Genomic DNA, 19,497 nt, shown 5'->3' on the forward strand with positions numbered 1-19,497 from the left:
GGATGATGGATGTTGACTTCAGCCATATGGAGGCACTTTAGGCTGCGTGGGAGCTTGCATTGTTTCTCATTTTTCAGCGCTATTATGAGGACCAAAAAACCTGCTGACACTGGTAGCCCAGCAGGCTAGACCATGAAGACATAACAAATGCACAAAAAGAATAATATTTGTTAACTCTGTTGCTACTGACGCTTGGAAAATTATTGGCAGCTCTTTACAAGAACAGGTAAAAAAACGACGGAATAAACTGAACTTATGCACAACTTTTCCCCCTCAAATGACCAGAGATACTATTTGCAGAAAATCAAATAAAATTACATCCTTAATAAAATACTTATTTTGTTTACATTTTAAATATCTCGCCATCTGTTTTAATGGTGGGAACTGAACCCAAAAGACATGTTAACAGCAGCTTTAATCTCAAAATATCACTCATGTTGACTCAGTGTCATTCATTTTGAAAAAAGGGTGCCAATAATTATGGCATTGACGTTGCAGACTAACAGATGCAGGAGTCTTCAGTGATTAACTCAGCAAGAAAAGTGATCTCAAGATCAATACAAAGAATCTTCTAATAATAATTAACACCGTTAATGTATTCGTAGTATCCTTAATATGTTTGTGTATTTTTCAGATAATTATCCTAGAGGGGGATTTATGATTTTAGGTCACTAAACATTTATCCCTGAAACCTCATCCCAGCCCTGAGGGGGTGGACATTTGTAATGTACATGTGGTGGAGCAGAGAGCATGCCGGACAGATGTTAAACTCCCAGGACTCCTTTACCCAACTGACATCTGCTGTCCTCTTCAGTGTTTCTGTTTTTTTTTTTTTCATCAGACAGCTAGTTTTCAAAGCACAGCTATGATCTTAGCATAGCACACCAAGCATATTGGGAAACACTTGCATTTCTGACAGCTTGCACTGTGGAACTCTATTCTTCCAGGATTAGGAAAATGTCATGATGAGTGATGAGGTAGAAATATATAAATATATTGAGTGGCAGATGTTGTTTTGATATAAAAGTACATGGGTCATAGTAGGCAACATTTTCATAGCCTTGTACGTGAAAGCCATCAAACGTCAGGGAAATCCGTTGAATAATATTCATGATTCAGCCTAAATATTTACAACAGGGACAAACAGCTTCAGTTTATTGCCTCTGCAAACAAACCAGAACTTACATAAATGATGAAGACGGGTTACTTCCTATATTTTGAATGAATGTTTTGATTTGAGTTGAACTCAGTAAGTATTTGTATTGTCAACAGAGATTTATGAATACACCAGACCAAAACCAACCTTTAAATAAAGTCAGACAGGATACGTATCAAATCATTTTTTTGTATATCAGCGGTTACTAATACACGGACAGGCAGTTTCAGGTCAGTATGGAAGTGCTATGTCATTATTTCTACATAATATCTCAATGTATTTCAATGAATTTAAACTTTTACATCAAGTTATCTTGAGTGACCGTTAAAATGTGACGAGTTATTTAGTCAAAATAATGAGATAACTCATTATTATATAATGTATACTATATATACTCGATATAATAACTTGAAACAGGGTAATTCATTTAAAGTAAAAAAATATTTAGGAAAAATGAAGACTTTATAAAACAGGGTGGTGTGAGTTACTGTTACTACTTCGAAATTGAATGTTTTTCTAAAAACAGCATTTTTTCCCTCTTATACCACAGTAATTTGGCAAAAACAAACAAATAACAATTGAAAAAGAGCTTTTCATACAGGAAACACACTTACACTGGATACCATAAATTAGATAAAAGTTAGATTAAGAATGTTATATCCTTTCAGAAAGTTATATATCAACAATTATAAATATTTATTCAGGGTTTTTAATCCACTATTTTTTAGCATTAAATTGAGTAGATAGCCAACGTTGTGAATGAGCTGTGGCTCAAATGTATTGGAATTAATATTTATAAAACCTGTGATTAAAAAATACAGGCAGAATAACTGCCTGCGCTGCTGTTATAGAAAATGAATCAACGCCTTCTGACTGATCATAATGGAAAAATCAACAGAGCTGTGGTATTAGTTAAAATCTCCACATACTAAAGAGAGAGAGAGAGAAAGAGAGAGAGAGAGAGAGAGAGAGAGAGAGAGAGAGAGATTAAGTTGAAATAAAAACATAGCACTCCATCATTTTTATGCATGCAGTTTAAAGCTTGTAAGGCTCTAACTGAATGGTTTATGTTCTTAGGAATAACATCCACACACAGGATCAATAGAAAATGATTTAGTTGTATTTAGAGCGAAATGCTATTCATGATCTAAAACAAGGGAACAAGGGACGCATTCAAATGGACAAAAATATGCCTCCATCTTGGAGGAATGTCAGAGGTCAGTCAGGATGTTTGCAGGTAGCATCTGTTAAAGTTTGCAGAGTTCCCTACAGGGAGACAAGTGAGCAAATAGACAGCAGCATGAGGATGTAGTTATGCCTGCCATTACCTGCAAACCACCATCATGCAGAGGTAAACACAAGCATTACTGTTATCATCCACAGTGCACGCTTTTATTTTCAATAGGTCTAATATGACTCCTAATAAGCAACCTAAAAATCTGTCTGGAAGCTGCAGAAAGAGCTCCTCCTAGTGGTCAATTTAAACAGTGCTCCATGCAAATATATATATATATATATATATATATATATATATATATATAAATATATATATATATATATATATATATATATATATATATATATATATATATATATATAAAAATATTGAATTGACACCATATGATGATAGGCACTCAAACACAAGCACTCAAACTGTGGTCCTCTAAATCTCACAGGAACTTAACTTAATAAACTGAAATAGAACATATTTCAGTATTTTGATTTAACGAGCAGTTGGTTCTTATTAAAATCCTCTAAATTTAGATGACTAGTAAAACTTTATCACTAGTAGGGTCCCACCCTCTCCTCAGTTTGTTCATCTGCCAAAATCCACCCATGACTATAGCTAACTCCATGCTATTGTTTGATAACTAGCAAACTCTGAAGGTTGAGTTCTAACATGTTCTTCCTCGATCATTTCAAACTGCTGCTCATGTTGCATCATATGGCACCATAACATGCAATCTGCCATCTTCCGCATCCATGAGCTCACAGACACCCATGATTGGTTGGTGTCACTCTGACTGACAAAGGAGAAATAATATGCCATCCCTTCCACCCAGAAAGCACAGCCAATTTCGCTCTATTGATTCCCAGTCCACAGACAGTTGTGGCACCGATGGCATTCAAACTCACAAACTCAATACAACAGCGTAAAAGCTTTTTCTCTTTTCTCTCAGGATCTCTCAGGATACCCTTTGATTAGCTGTCTAGATGATAGAATAGAGGTAGACATATAGGGAAACGATAATGGATTAAACGCCAAATGACCATTTGTGACTTATTCACTCACACGCACAAAACAAGATGTTAAGTGAGAAATTCGTCGAGCTTTAGCCGGATGTTTTCGAAGGCATCCTTGCCCAGGTAATCCATCCGACCCTCTTCCCATCTCTTCCGATTCTCCAAATTCTCCTTTAAAGCTTCCTGTCTGGCCTGAAAAAGTCAAATAAAAAAAATGTCTTAGGTCAAGGTGACATAAAAAGTGACTGATCTGTGGAGTTCTGTTTAGATGTAAGCTTGGCCTACAAAAAGAGAAGAATTTTATCCATATTTCAGTGTGTTTAAATTCCTACCATTTAACTACCATTCAGGGTAAAACATCGAAATAGTTTTTAACTGAAATACCATGGATGGATGGATGGATGGATGGATGGATGGATGGATGGATGGATGGATAGATAGATAGATAGATAGATAGATAGATAGATAGATAGATAGATAGATAGATAGATAGATAGATAGACTGATCCCATGAGAGAAATTCTTCAGTTACAGCATCTTAGTCAGTAACATATATATATATATATATATATATATATATATATATATATATATATATATATATATATATATATATATATATATATATTACATTGATTATCTGCCATACAAGCCCCTACAAATTAGTTATCAATAATAAATACATAAATAAAATAACTAGCATAACTAGTTATAATAATCAGTAGTTTCACAGGTAGTATTCATGTGTAGTAAAATAATCTACACACACTTCCTGCTCATTGCTTGTACCAATGCTATTTCCTTGGCTAGTCGGTTTTAGCATGGCAGCTTAGGCTAACTTTACATATTGTTAACTTCTCAGGAGGTTCACCAGTTGGTTTTCACTCCCTAATTAACCTATTAACGTTTTTTTTTGTTTTTATTTTAACATAACTAGCTATTTAAAGCTAATATATTTGTGGATTGAAACAATGCATGTTGTTTTACCACCAAAATATTTATACTGTTCATTTCAATAGCAATTTTAGCCAAAGATATATGTTGGTAATGCTCTTTTTTGAGATGACTCAGATACTTAGACAGCATGACTCAGATACTCCCAAATAATATCTCATTTTTGTTATCTCGAAAAATACTGGAAAAACAGCAGTAGCTATTTTTTGCCAACAGGTGGCAGTAGAAGAACTGATTTCAGTAAATCTCTGCTCATGAGGGTTTAAACAAGCAGGGGAAATCGGTGAGGTTTTCAATTCCAGTGGAAAAAATGCCCTCATTTGCTTATGTACAGCTAAAAATAAGTCAGCCAGATTTCTTATTGGTCTGCAAAACTTCAAAGCCAAAATGGCTGGCAATCTGAAAGCAATAAATTCTTCCACTTTCCATCCCACTTTCTTGGGAAACTCTTTAAGACCTACAGTGTCTGATGCGGCCTCTGCTCCTAAGACTTCTTCTCCTTCTTCTTCTTCCTGTTTTTGTTCAGCTTGTGGTTCCTGTTGCTCAGATTTTTCCAAATCTTCAGAATCTTCAGCAGATAAGACGTCAGGCTCAGGGCTCTGGAGGGTTTGGGACAATAAAATAAGAACACCTCAGTAACAGTGACAGATTAGACATGCACTGAAGTAGATTAGAATCTGAATTGCCTAGTGGGTGAATTGTAAAATAAATTTGCAAGGCTGCTTAAAATATACCACTAATGACAAACATTGTGCTTCGGTAACTGTAGATCGTTCCGTGCTCTGGTTTAACACTTTCCCGGGGTTATTTCCTGTGAATCTATGCTTGACGGTGAATCATACTCTTTAGTTCAGTTTTCAAAACTCGGTCTGTGTATAAAGGGGTGATGTGTTTTTCACAAGGCGGGTCTAAATTCTTCACCAGTGAGTTGAAGAATGCCCGAGGGTTTACTGCTGATCTCCAAGATGGAGTCAATTTATTATGAGTCAGAGACAGAGAGAGAGAGAGAAAGAGTGAAAGATATATATTCCCTGGTAGCTTCCCTAAATTTTCCCTTAGCTAAAAGGTTCTAAAGATCCTGCGTGTACAACAAATTACCAAACAGAGCATTTAAATGTTATTTAAATGTTATTCCTGACTATTCCGTAATTGATATAACAGAAGATTATGGTTCAATTGCTGCATATTGGTTCCTTGTACTATGACCTGGCTGAGTACTCGAATCTGATTGGACAGAAGGTGTTGATCAACTTTTTCTACAACATAAGTTCAAGGCAAGAGACTTTTATTGTAAATCACATATAGTAGCTGGTGAAGTATATAGTGAAGTTAAACAATGTTCCTCCAGGATCCTGGTGCTACAAAAAGACACAGAGCTACACAAGATAATACAGAACTAGGCTTAAAAAGTAAAATGAACCTATTCACATGAAGTGCATGTGTGCAACCTGGTACAGTTCTGACAATAGTCTAAGAGAATAGTATGAGAGAAATAAACCTCTAGACGATGTGGTGTCATTTTAAAATAGCAGGCCTCAGGGTGGTATAAGTAATATTGCTTCACACACACACACACAGCTATTTTTCACTAACATCATGCCCTTTTCCTTGCTTATGTTGTACTTTGATGTAAAATGTGAGTTTGATTTGAAATACTTAGTTTTAAGCTCTTAATCCTTTTTTACGTAAAGCTTTCAAACTCCAAATGAAAAGGTGTTCGAGACTATTGGACCCGAGATTAAACCGAGTTCAAGATTTCATTTGGCCAATGGCCTATGGTGTGACCATAGAGAATTTTATCTTCATCTTCACTGTGAAAAACATTCAGGGCATGAGGGAGATGTTCTTTGATAAAATTACAGCCCTTGTGCCAAATGTCCTCCAGTTAGCAAAAAAATGAAGAATTACAATTCCTTTTAGAAGAAGAGCACGATGCAGAGCATGCGACTTCATTTGTCACAGTGTGTCACAGCCGGAGGGTCATTGCAGAGCTAATATTGTTGCTGGAGAGTCTTTCACACAAAGCAAGCCCATTATTGCTCTGGCTGATGAGTTCCATTCTCACCCTTGAGTCATCCCCAAAATTTTTTGATGGATTTTCTATTTGTGTGTGTGCATGTGTGTGCGTGTGTGTGTGCGTGCGTGTGTGTGCGTGCGTGTGTGTGTGTGTGTGTGTGTGTGTTTATGGGAGTGAGCGTGTGCAGGTGCAGTTGCATTTACTAGGAATGCATCAATATCAATATCAGTAAATATCATAGATTCCATGGTAACTACTCATGCTTCGACACCCACATCCACATGACACTGTATGACGTAGGTCAAGTGCACATTACTGCACTAATGATATGAAATGATAGTGATCTAGAAATATTTCATGATTAATGAAGGTAAAATTGTTCTGTTAAACTTTTAAGCGGACTGCAGTATCTTTCTACAGCACATGTAACCTGATAAATCATCTGAACCATAAAACTGCTAGATGAGAAACGCTGTCTACACACAACACTAGGTGAGAGAAAATACCAGCTTCTTGATAATCAGCCTCAATAATAATAATAATAATAATAATAATAATAATAATAATAATAATAATAATAATAATAGTAATTGACAACAAGGAAATCCAACACAGTAAAAAAAAAAAAAAGCAACAAGCTTTACAATACTATTTAATTCAAAGCTAGCTAATAATTGTTGTTTAAAATCTAGACAACTTTATTTAAAATAAAATGAGACTAGTAACCAAACTCATAAACACAGTGCACTGGAGAAACAATGAGCTAAATAACATGTTCAGTCATGCCAGTGATTGCTTAATTCTAAGTATGTTACTTATTTCCGTATCAGTATTGTATCAATGAATATCAAATAGATGGAGCCTGTTTATTTGTCACATGTACAATGCAGGGCAAAGGATCATCTGTGATATGGCACAGCTGGAGAAGATTGGGTTAAGGGCCTTGCTTAGGAGCTTGAAACCCCTGTCTATAGTTGGGTTCAGGAATCAATGCTCTCTGATTTCTAGTCTATGGTAGTAACCAAAAGATTGTAAGCTCAATTCTAGGAACTGACAGAGAGCCAAAGTGCCACTTTTGGGTGCTTGAGAAACATTTTTAACTGCTCGCATATATACAGTACGCGTGAGTCAGAGTCTCACTTGAAAGTCGTTTTGCATAAAAGTGTATTCCATTTGAATAAATGTAAATGTAAACAGCTCAAAATCACTCCTCTTACCGTGTCCTCCAGCTGATGACATGTACTTGAGCTCGATGCATCCAACGTCAGCTTCCCGAGCAATTCACTGGGTATTTTCTCTTCTCTGTCCTCGGCCTGAGAGACTGACTCACAGCTGTGAGGATGAGGAGGAGGAGTAGTGGGTGATGCTGCAGAGGTTGGTGACCTCTAGAGCATAGAAACAACAGGAAAGTAAGCAGAGATCTACCTCCACATGTCCGGGAATGGACTCTAACCTTGTCTTGTATGTTAAAACATGCTGAGCAAATATGTATGCAGAGCTCGTACATGTTCTAGAGGACTGTTATGTAAATCAGAGCTCTGGATGTTTTATGTATATATTGGTATAGTGTACATGCATACAAACAGTAACCACAAGTCTTCAAATGTGTATTCAGAAAGAAATCCCTTTGATGAGTAACCAAGCATCTACAATATTATTATACTACATTCTTCTTCTTCTTCTTCTTCTTCTTCTTCTTCTTCTTATTATTATTATTATTATTATTATCATCATTAGAGAATACTATAAGGGAATAAAACACTAGGGGGTGGGCTGTCATAGGAAACTAATGACAAATTTATTTCAAAGCATGTCCTGAGGTATTTTATTTCTCATACACCAATTTACCAGCAGTCAATAACATTATTATCCATTTTATAATTACATCTAATCTGGGCAAATGTCCAGGAAAGGAGTTCTGGTTATTGCTTATCCTATAGCAGCTATAAAGAGAAAAGAGAAAGTCTGCTCGGAAAATGTTACAGTTACAAAATTCCGAAATCCTTAAAGATGTTTTTTAATCTGTTTATAAGTAGTTAACACCATACAAGTCCCAAGTCCCTGTTGGATTTTAGAAAATAAATGACCAATCAGAATCGAGTATTCAACAGAATTTGCTATATAAACATTTAACACATTGTTAATGTTTTTAAATCTGTAGACTTACATGCGGCAAAGTGGACACATGGGTGGAACAGGGTGCAGCCGCCAACATGTCCAGCTGCTCAATCGGTTCAGCATCCTGGAGCTCATGAGACTCATTTTCTTGCAGTTTTGTGTGACTGTAGTACTCCGCCCACCACAGATTGACAAATTTCTCTAAGTTCCTGTTGGAATCCCATTGAGGAACCTCTGTGAATGGTTGCTGCTTGTGTGGAACATGCCAGGGCTTGTTCCTTCCCAGGAAGTGGACGATCTTTGCTTGATGGCCAAACCTGCATACCGCATACAATGATAAATTAACTGAATTTAAAGGAACACATAATCTCTTTCTTCATTTCCTTTTCCTACAAAATTCCTAAGAACTTCCACAACGTCAGATGGATTGCTCTGATTATTTTTTTCAGTACAGGGGAAATGTTTTGAAATTCTTGTCTGTTGGAAAACTTCCTTTAAGATATCCTTCATCATGCTTGACATTTTGCTTTTGCAGTAACAGAAAACATGTTTTCTTATCATCCTGTCGAATACATACTTGTGGAAAGCTGGTAAATATGTGTAGATTGCGTTGACACTGAGGTTGTAAATGAACGGTAGATGCTTGTTGATGTCCTTTATTGCCCAGTCACTGAAAAAGGTGTTTAAAATTCCCTGGTCACCTCCTAAAAACAGACAACAATAAACAATACTTGTGGTTTTTTTCCTCAACCTTAAACTCTTAAACATCACCAAGCATGAAAAATCATTTATTCCTTTATCTTCAGTAACCACTATCCTAATTATATATCCCGTGAATCTTCTCCTGCTTCTCTTTTTTTTTTCCTCCACTCCCTCCGTTTCTACCTCTTCCTCACCATCAAAGCTGCCGCACATCCTGGCGTGCTCCAGCAGGCGTGAGTGGGTCTCCAGTGACGGTCTGAATACAAACACGCCAGAGTTAAAGCAATCGGGCCAGCCTGGATCTGGAGCCGCAGAGAGCTCTTCTCGCTCAAACAGCTCATCGACATTACACAGCACCTGCAAGAACACATATCCGGGATGTTCTTGAATCGTATCGGTCAGAAGGTTTTGATTCATTTTCTTTAATGATAGCAGTAGAGTACTTACGGCTGAACAGCAAATCGTAGGTTTGTATCGATTTGCTTATTATAATTATTCGGTTTCTATAATCATTCACATCTGAACATTTTTCAGGTTCTCTGGTTTTGAACACACATCTATCCCAATGTCATGTCTCTATATTTGTTCTGCTGACTGCTCGGGATATTGTAAATGTTCATTATCGATTCCCATGTCACAGTTTATATCTAACATTGCTGTGTAAATTAACTGGTGACCCTTTATTTAGGATCATTTGCACTGAGAGGGAGTCACCATAAATCACTGATCCAGGGCAATGCAGTCTATTTGAGACGTTTGAGAAGAAATCAATAGTGCCGATTTCTTCAGGACATAAACCCAAACAAAGTCATAATTTAAGAGTTTATCATCGCCGTCATTTTTTCCCATGGTCCAAACGCAATGATATACCACCAAAAGATGTGTTTGAAAGTGACTACTCACAAGTGTATCAGCATCCAGGAACACACATTTGGTGTATTGTGTAAGAGTCCAACTGTGAAGCTTGGTGAATGTGACGCCCAGGTCTAGACGTCCCAGCCAGAAGAGATGAGCCCTGTCCCTGCTGTCCAACATGTCCACCACTATAACCTCATCAAACACGTCTTCTAAAGACAAACTGGACACGTATACAAGACAGCAGCTGCACATGAATCATTAACGTCACCCTGAACTTAACGTCAAGTTCTTGGTATATTAAATAATAAAGTGACAGTTCCGCTTTTAGAAAGCAATAAGAGGCGCATGTGTTTACGAACATCAAGGAATCCAGATTGTGCGAATATGCAAATTAGAAACGTACAAAAAAAAAATACATGCATACTAAGAGCTAGAGTGCTGGGACTGTTATTGATTCTAGGTAGCAGCTTTTCTTGTATAAAGATATAAAGGTGTTAGTTTGACTCAAGCAGATATTGCCGTCTAAATTCTATCGATATTTTGTAGAATTGTCAATACCTGGAATCTATTTGTTGATATCTTTCACACATAACATTTAAAACCCATATAACGGTCACATTTCTTAACTTTGTAATCAAGCTGCCATTTTCACTTACCATGCCTCTCTGCTAACGTTGGGAGAAACCATAACCACCAGTTTTCGAGTCGTTCCATGCCTTCGCAAGCACTTGCCCACCACTAGACTCCCCATGCAGTAAGCATCACTAGTAGCCAGGGTCACAAAGGCCTGGTTAGCCTCTAATACAGAATAACAGACAAGAAAATACTTGAATAACAAGACGTGAAAAGTCTAGAGAAGCTGGAAAGATTCACAAATCAGATGCAGGAACACAACATCCAAACCCCAGATTTCCACAATGTTGGGCTTTATAGAAGAGTGGTGAGTGTTGGAGTTTGCCTCAGCAAACATGTGGGTTTCTTTAGTTGGATGCAACCAGAATTTCATTTATTAGCCTTGGAACAAAGCTTTAGCAAACACTGATTAAGAACCTGAAAACACCTGGCATGGTGATGGAAGCATCATATAAAGCATCATGATAAGGTGATAAAATTTCCCCTATTTGTCCTGAATAATGAAGCCTTTACAATATTTGTCAAGTATACATTAGAGCACAATGACCACATGGCCCAACTTTGGAGGATGGAGCCAGCCATGATACAGCACCCCTGGAGCACTGAGGGTTGAGAGCCTTGATCAAGGGCTTACCAGTGCTCAAGGGTTTGCTCAAGGGCTTACCAGCAGCTTGGTAATGCTGACGCTTACACCCTGAGCTTCTGATCAGTGACCCAGCACCTTAACCACTGAGCCATCACTTCCCTCAACCAGACAGAGTCAAGGTTGTACAGGGAGGTTCTTTCCTTTTGTTTAAAAAAAATGGCAATCTGAAGGATGGATGCTACTGGTTATTATTATATTTATTTATTCCAGACTTTGATATCCATAATTTGGTATTTATGATGCTGTTAATTAAGGTATGTTCTCTAACAATATTGGTTATGATGCAAGTTATAGTATTTTCACCTAATTGTCAAATCATCTTCCTTATGTGTCTAAAATGTAAACCCCAAAGAGCCCAATCAACAACACTTTCATTTTATTTTGTTCGCTGAGCTACTGCTTTAATGATCTAAATATAATATCCAACGGTTTAGTATTTTCTCTATCCGTCTCTCATACCAGGTGAATCATTGGACAGAAATGACAATAAGTCAGCGCTACATTGTCCAATTCCAGACGGCCAATGCTATAGCTGACTAATACGAAGTGTCCTTTGATGAGAGCTTGATGAGTCCAAAGCCTTCGGAAATTTGATTAATGGCAGCGTTGTCTTTCTGACCTTCTCTCCAGCAGACCAAAGAAACAGATGGCTGCTACATGAATGAAATGTCACCATATACTGAATGGCAATCAAGGTCATAATAACTGAAGTGCCATGTTGCCATGCAGACTAAAAACTAATTATGTAGTTCATGCTTTCGATAGGAAGAGTTCATTCAGTAGGCTTTATAAAGAGGGCTAATAAAATAGACTGGGCTTGTGTTACTTTTCTGTGAGGCTGCAGGTGATATAATGAAAATATTAGATAATATATCTAAATATATTTAGATAATATACATATTAGGTTGAATACATGCAGTACATACAAGGAGTCTGGTATGACAGAAGACATAAAATAATAATTTTTTGTCGTTTGTACTGCCATTTCTTATTTTGTGGAGATCAGAAAAATGAAATATAGATCATTTGTAAGTGAGTCATGTACTTACCTGACATTTTCTATCTTTTTTTATGCCCTATGTTTCTTGTGTCTTCAAAGCTGGAAGCAAATTCAGGCCATGAAATCCAGCAAGTTCTGTTTATAGCCGGCTGCTGTGCCGAGACCGATTCTGTCACTCTGTGTCACTCTGCGTTCTCCAAGAATCAAGCTGACCGGCTATATCTAGAAATCACTTCTATAGCCAAGGCTGCAGAGCTTATGTCCTGTGTGGTGTGAAGTAAACTGAAACTCAGCCACTCATAGCGGTAACTCCAAATGACGACAAGTTAAACAAAAGTTCAGTGTGGTGTCTAGGTCATGAGACTTTGCTCATTTAACTGCACCAGCACAGTTGGCTTGGAAACGTGCAGTAAGTCAAATATAAGGTTAAGAATGTATTAACGTAAGTTAATATTTCTATCTTTAAGCATTCTTACAAATGGTCACATTGGCATATTTTCCAGATCATCTTTCAGAAATGCTTTTAAAGTTTCTATCCATGAATACGTTGATACTGGTTCACTAGGTCATGGATTAAGTATAAAACTTGGCTGGGATTAAATATAGCAAGAAAAGCACACAGATATTTTCCAGGAAGGGGTAGGTCATTACATGTCTTGTAGATGAAGAGAGCCAGTGACTCAGCTCTTCAGACATCTAGAGGAAGTTCGTTCCACTACCTAACGTACGAGCCAGAACAGAGAAGAGTCTTGATGCGTAACTCCAAGTTATTAAAATGGCAGATTTCCAAATCAGCTGATTAAAGGACTGAGTGTAATCAAGCCGTACAGTCAGGTTATTAACAGAAAATAATCAGCAGTAAGATGACGTATCATGGCTGACCCTGCCCTCTGACCCCAACCTCCAAGGATGGGATATGCGAAGAAAGAATTTCACTGTGCTGTAATGTATATGTGACAAATAAAGGCTGTTTCATGATTTGATGCACCACCCTAATGGAGTATTATAACCTATAACAGTCTTTTTTTCCTAGGCCCAATTTGTTATTCGAATTCATTAAACAATATATCATTCTTTTTATCCATTTATCGTTACATATAATGTTGTGGAATGTCTGTAAAACAAATTTGTTGCCTGTATCACTTACATTTTTGCAGATATAATCAGCCATTTCATCACCAGCCTCTCTTTGTACTTTCTTTAAGTTAATCAGACAGAAACTGTTACTGGAGACTCCTTCCGTAAATGATAAACAAATATCTTCACATAGAAAACTGTGCCAAATGTCAGGAGCTACTGAGACAGTTCCTTGCCAGACCACCAGAGGGGGTGATGACAGGTGATTCATCATACGCCCCAGCCTATTGTTCTGATTTCCTGCCATGTCACACACATACATATATATATATATATTATGAATTAAACTTCGGTCTGCTAAATTGCGCGCGGGAGCTCGCGACCTCCACGGAGACCTAGGTTCGATCCCCGCTTCGGCTGGTTTCTCCCGTTTGTTACAGCCATATTAACAGTCATATATTTTGTGTTGATGTTTTATAATCTGTTTATTAGGTACTTCATCCATACAAGTCTCTGTGTAAATTATTACTAAAGAACCAATCATTTATTAGAACGAGCGCTTTAATATGAACCCACAAAAAATGATCACTTCATATTAAGGTTCAACCTCACAAAAAACGTCACTGAGCTTTATTCTGTTTATTACTGATTCACTCAACCGGGCACATAAATAACACATGACAGTTCAGATGTTCTGTCCACTAAATATCAGCCCTTTTGTACCTGTCTTCTTCATGTTTGTTTTTGTTGTTTGTTTGGTCAGACGCGGTTGCTTTCCAGGTTCCCATGTTATCGTTATATTTTGTTAATCGTGTTTTATTTGGCCAGTGTCCTGTGTTAGTTTCGTTTTGAATTAAAACAGCGCTTTGACTTATCCAGCATGTGGCCCTGCTAAACTGTGCACGGCAGTTCGCAGCTACCACGGAGCCGCGGGTTCGAGCCCCGCTTCGGGCGGTTTCTGCCGTTTGTTGTAGCCATATTAACAGTCATATATTTTGTGTTGATGGGTCAGTTTTGTAATCTGTTTATTAGGTACTTCATCCATACAAGTCTCTGTGTAAATTATTACTAAAGAACCAGTCATTTATTAGAACGAGCGCTTTAATATGAACCCACAAAAAAATGATCACTTCATATTAAGGTTCAACATCACAAAAAAGGTCACTGAACTTTATTCTGTTTATTACTGATTCACTCAACCGGGCACATAAATAACACATGACAGTTCAGATGTTTAGTCTTCTTGATAACAATTTGCACAATTGAAGCAAAATTGGTGACAAAAGCTTACTGATTATGATATTTACACAAGAAAATGAGTAAAATATAAATTGTTTGCAGCTCGCTCGTTAAACTGTATTGTTAGTGCTAGTTTTCAAATTAACCAAAGTAAACAACATTTGATAAAAAGGTAAAAGGCACTTAAAGGCAGATTTGTCTTAAAAGAGAGAGAGAGAGAGAGAGAGAGAGAGAGAGAGAGATATTTATAAAGATAAATAAACAACTTCCTTGAACCCTGTATCATAACGTGGTCCTAAGCATGTCATAAGGTGGTCCTAAGCATGTCATAAGGCGTTCCTAAGCATGTTATTAGACAGTCCTAAGCATGTCATAAGGTGGTCATAAGCATGTCATAAGGTGTTCCTAAGCATGTCATAAGGCAAGCCTAAGCATGTCATAATCCGGGCCTAAGCATGTCATAAGGCGTTCCTAAGCATGTTATTAGACAGTCCTAAGCATGTTATAAGGTGGTCATAAGCATGTCATAAGGTGTTCCTAAGCATGTCGTAAGGCAAACCTAAGCATGTCATAATCCGGGCCTAAGCATGTCATAAGGTAGTCATAAGCATGTCATAAGGTGGTCCTGAGCATTATGACATGCATAAGGTGGTATGACATGCTTAAGACAGTCATAAGGCAGTCCTAAGCATGTTATAAGGTGGTCAGAAGCATGTCCAGTTATGTAACAGTCATTGTAACGTAACATATAACTTTAAAGATTAATGTTATAATATTTAGCGTGATACATGTACATGCTAGTTAACCTAGGTTCTCTGACATGACATCACTGATGTAGTCAGGATATGCATTATGGCAAATGTCATTAAACATGCCATAAAAGGAGCAGAGAGTGTTGATTCATTAATATAGAACCATAAACCTCTGGCAGTAGTTCCTCCTTTAACATATTTACATTTATATTTATAGTATTTTTTATGGTATCAGCTCATCCTCAGCGAGAAGCAAACATTCCATAAATCATCATCTAATAAACATTTATGGAAGGAGTCTCCAGTTTCGGAGCTTTATTAACAAAAGGAGTCCATCACAGCGCTTTCTGGTTTCAATTCCTGCTGTTACTGGAAAATAAATCTGCGCCATGGAAACACAGTGATGAGGTGACGCTTTTATTGCTGGACAAAAAGCACTTGGAGAGAAGGTGTTACATAAGTCATAACAGGATCGGATCGAACATTTCCAGTTGTTAAGAAGGTCGCTGATCATAAAACGTAGTCATGGCGTACGTTGGGTTTAGCTCTGGATCGTGTCGGTCTTATGATGCATGGTTCAAGCTAATTAAATGAAAGAAATGAAACAAACTGACATCTACAGCACACTTTACAGCATGAGAAATAAAATCTGTCCATATCAATTAAATAGGAAGAATGTCTGTAAAGTAAAGGCAGCATTTAGGTATCACACACTGAGATAACATGTACACACACACACACACAAAACATATAACAAAATCACTCCTTTTCATTTTTTTCATAGAATAGAAATAAAGTAATACCTCCAGGACAAAGCAACTCGAGTGTTTTTAACCATCAGAGCATCTACATGTAAAAGGAATGCTGCTTGAAGTGAATCAGATTACCAAACAGACAGCAAGTCAGTTAGCTGGTTACCAGAAAGTTGGTGTAGTCTACTGAAATACACCTAATATCATCAAATAAGCTATAAAGCTGCACCAAGCCCTCTGTATAAAACCATAATGAAAGCCAGAAATCTTTTTGTCAGCATGATTCATGATCATTTTACTCGTAATGTCATCTTACTGAGCGAAGTTGTGTTTCCTATACATTACAAAACCTGATGGTTAACTTGTAGATTCGTCTGCAAGAAATTAATCATTACTCGCTAGCATGTGATGGCACGTCACACAAAATTCTGCAATATACACATTCTTCTTCGGAGAAAAAAAAAAAGTTGGACCAATTTACATAACTCACTAGCAAAAAAAAAAAAAAAACAAATCACACACTATAACACATCATAAAAGAAGACTAACATGATTAAACACATCCTCTTTGGGCCTCAGCTGGTATGAAGGTATGTGCCGCTCCATCAGGAGTTAGGACGATCGGAGGAGGTTGCTAAAGGCTGCAGGCGAAACAAAGCCGTTAGAGAGGAATTAGCATGTGAAAAGTCATGTGTGAGGTTTTTTCAATAACACTACAACAAACAGTACATTTTATTAAGTAAATAAGTGTGTGCATGTAATAATACTTGTTTACCCTTCTTCTGGTGTCTATATATGTAAATATGTATGTGTGTATGTATCTATCTATCTATCTATCTATCTATCTATCTATCTATCTATCTATTGTATATTTATTCAGTACTAGTGCAGTAGAGTTTGGCTACAGTTTGTAGCTTATAAAATAAAATATTCAAGCATAATAAATATAAAATATTTAAACCAATATGTTACTTTATTTATTACAATAAAAACATTTGTCATACTTATTTTGTATTTCATTACTTCTGAACAGCAGAATATAATACAATACAGTATGACAATATTCATTTGAGGGGGTTTAAAACTGTCATCTATTTAAATTAATGGTAAATAATTAAAGTTGTCCTACAATAAAAATGTAAAAAAAAAAAAAAAAATCTAAGACAGCTTACCTTGTGGATCAGACTGCGTGCCAGATTGGTTTCTACCGCTCTCAGGGTCTGTCCCTACACACACACACACACACACACACATAAATAAATAAAGGGGATTTCCACAAAATGCCACATGAGCCCTCACCCTCATTAACCCAGAGACTTTTTAATTACAAACTTTATGAAATACTTAATTAAAAACCGCGACTCTGGTGGGACTCGAACCCACAACCTTTGAATCACTTCACCAAGCGTTACTTAGAAGTCCAATGCGCTATCCATTGCGCCACAGAGCCACTTGTTGAGGTTGTGGCTTTACGGGCGTTTCGTAACCCGACACTCAGCCGGCAGCTGGTTGCTGTAGTAACATGATTTCGCCACTAGGGGAAGTGTGGCACTACAGCCCCCCCCCCACCCACCCCCCCCCCCCCCCCACACACACACACACACACACACACACACACGCGCGGGCGCGCGCACACACACACAAACCTGCAGCACGGAATGTAAAACGTTTTACGGAAAGCAAAAGTTTACGCTCCCCTACGATTTTAAATAAAAATAAAAAACTTTAATAATATTGTTATTGTCATCAACAATATTATCTGAACAAAAACAATAAACAAAAACAATCCTGAAAGCTTTTGGTCCTTTAAAAAAATGATAACTGAATTATATCTGGTGAAGAAGATTTATATTACATTCAAAAATGAAATGCAGTCGTTTTTAATAATTTAATATACAACAACATACACAATGTGGCCCTTTTTTGTTACTTGTGAGTAAAGACTGTGATAGGAAATATCTCTTAAATCTTATATAAACGTAATGGTATGCTGCTATGAGTTAACAAGAAGAAGAAGAAGATGAAGAAGAAGGACAACATTTGAACTCTCGAGGTCGTGCATAAGGAAGTGCACTTATGATGAAGGTCTTGGAGAACGGCATTCCAAACAGTTTTCATCTTCATTTGAACCTAAGGGTGTACAAACTTTTGCAGTCACTCACCTCCTTGCACCTTAAAGCACAGCTTCTTCTTCTGATAAGCAAAATAGCTGGAGGCGGCTCCAAAAACGGCGACTGCCACAGCACTGATGATGCCCGCCATCTGCCCGCCTTCGGCCGCTGTGTCAAACAGGGTTAAAGAAAAAACAACAACTCATGAATTAGACCATTAGACTGAGGAGTTCTCCAGCTGAACACCGAACCTCTATCACTGTACTGAGGCTTTATCTAAAATCAATACAAAGCACTTTCACAGTGAGCTCAATGCCGTCCAATTCGACTGCAAAACAGCCATATTTAACTCATCAGGTAATTATCATGTTAATCACCATGCTGCACAGGACACCAGTCCTTCTGATTTAAATAATTTGCATAAGAAAATACCAAATAAATAAATAAATAAAATTATAAATGTTAATGCAAAATTTGAAAGGCAACCCAAGTGGATTTGTTCAGAAATAACAAGGGAACAGAAAATGAAAATTATTCTGAATATTTTACCCTAACAGTGAGATTAGTGGTGGTTGAAGATTACACTCATACATTTGTTTGGTTAATGAATGATGGATTTTTTGCTCTTTTCTTTTTATTTACATTTTTACAAGTCTGGCAAGACCAAAATGAATTAATTAGATTAAAATGCAAGTCTAATATGGACTTTTGTAGTATCCCTAGAATGTTCTCTCAACTTTTTGTACATTTATCTCTTGAGAGAGAAAACAACATTCTTTTTCCATAAAATTGTTGGGAAAATTTAAAGGAAAACTGGCTTTCTTGTAGCATATTATAGGAAATTCAGGCTTGATCTTCTTTATTCATTTACTTTCCGACTCCTTTTAAAACCTCGACTCTGGTGGGACTCGAACCCACAACCTTTGAATCACTGCAGCCAGAGTAACTTAGAAGTCCAATGCGCTATCCATTGCGCCACAGAGCCAGTCACAAGCAAGTGCCATCGAGTTTAGTCAGAATTCTAATACATTTATTAATTTACATTTGCAACATAGTATTACAAGTCTGAATGAGTTTTGGTAAGAAAATTACTATAGACTTTGACAGGATTTGCCTCAGTTACTTATTATAGCTCAGCTTTTATCGGCTCTGTGGCGCAAGGTTGTGGGTTCGAGTCGAGGTTTTAAATGGTCACATTAAGAGGATCAAGCCTCCCATAACATGCTAAAAGAAAGCCA

The 19,497-nt window shown here is 37.1% G+C and overlaps 2 protein-coding genes and 2 non-coding genes across 6 annotated transcripts in view; all 4 read right to left on the minus strand.

Moving 5' to 3' along the window:
• Nucleotides 1-354: 354 nt before the first annotated feature.
• Nucleotides 355-12,590, minus strand: gyg2 (glycogenin 2). Of its 3 annotated transcripts, XM_058380475.1 has the most exons (10): nucleotides 12,378-12,590; nucleotides 10,706-10,847; nucleotides 10,095-10,293; nucleotides 9,386-9,548; nucleotides 9,067-9,193; nucleotides 8,539-8,806; nucleotides 7,589-7,756; nucleotides 4,816-4,953; nucleotides 3,450-3,592; nucleotides 355-2,422 (listed from the first exon to the last, which is right to left on the minus strand). In XM_058380475.1, the coding sequence occupies exons 1-9, from the start codon at nucleotides 12,382-12,384 to the stop codon at nucleotides 3,467-3,469; spliced, it is 1,338 nt and encodes a 445-aa protein (XP_058236458.1). In that variant the 5' UTR covers nucleotides 12,385-12,590; the 3' UTR covers nucleotides 355-2,422; nucleotides 3,450-3,466. The 3 variants fall into 3 exon arrangements, with proteins under 3 accessions (XP_058236458.1, XP_058236457.1, XP_058236459.1); XM_058380474.1 differs by lacking the exon at nucleotides 355-2,422 and having other exon boundaries at nucleotides 2,743-3,592; XM_058380476.1 differs by lacking the exon at nucleotides 355-2,422 and having other exon boundaries at nucleotides 2,743-3,592; nucleotides 10,095-10,269; nucleotides 12,378-12,589.
• A 1,971-nt stretch (nucleotides 12,591-14,561) lies between these two features.
• The window catches only part of cd99 (CD99 molecule), a 33,980-nt gene continuing 29,044 nt past the window's right edge, over nucleotides 14,562-19,497 (minus strand). Inside the window, exons 11-13 of the mRNA XM_058380936.1 lie at nucleotides 18,311-18,427; nucleotides 17,321-17,374; nucleotides 14,562-16,789 (exon numbers count right to left, since the gene is read on the minus strand). Coding sequence (XP_058236919.1) covers nucleotides 16,761-16,789; nucleotides 17,321-17,374; nucleotides 18,311-18,427 — 200 coding nt within the window. The 3' untranslated portion in view covers nucleotides 14,562-16,760. The remainder of the gene's footprint in view (nucleotides 16,790-17,320; nucleotides 17,375-18,310; nucleotides 18,428-19,497) is intronic.
• Nucleotides 17,507-17,598, minus strand: trnar-ucu (transfer RNA arginine (anticodon UCU)). The gene is given in 2 exon segments: nucleotides 17,507-17,542; nucleotides 17,562-17,598. It is a non-coding gene; the product is annotated as a tRNA-Arg (tRNA).
• On the minus strand, nucleotides 19,153-19,244 carry trnar-ucu (transfer RNA arginine (anticodon UCU)). Its single transcript is given in 2 exon segments — nucleotides 19,153-19,188; nucleotides 19,208-19,244. It is a non-coding gene; the product is annotated as a tRNA-Arg (tRNA).

The sequence above is a fragment of the Hemibagrus wyckioides genome, linkage group LG26 (genome assembly GCF_019097595.1).
Source record: "Hemibagrus wyckioides isolate EC202008001 linkage group LG26, SWU_Hwy_1.0, whole genome shotgun sequence".
Classification (NCBI taxonomy): Eukaryota; Metazoa; Chordata; class Actinopteri; order Siluriformes; family Bagridae; genus Hemibagrus; species Hemibagrus wyckioides.

What these genes read in the sequence shown, in the direction of transcription:
- gyg2 (XM_058380475.1), bottom strand. An exon ending in GATGTGCGGCAGCTTTGATG is followed by an intron (nt 9,194 to 9,385) that starts GTGAGGAAGAGG and finishes GTCTGTTTTTAG; the next exon opens with GAGGTGACCAGGGAATTTTA. An exon ending in GTCATCAGCTGGAGGACACG is followed by an intron (nt 4,954 to 7,588) that starts GTAAGAGGAGTG and finishes CAAACCCTCCAG; the next exon opens with AGCCCTGAGCCTGACGTCTT.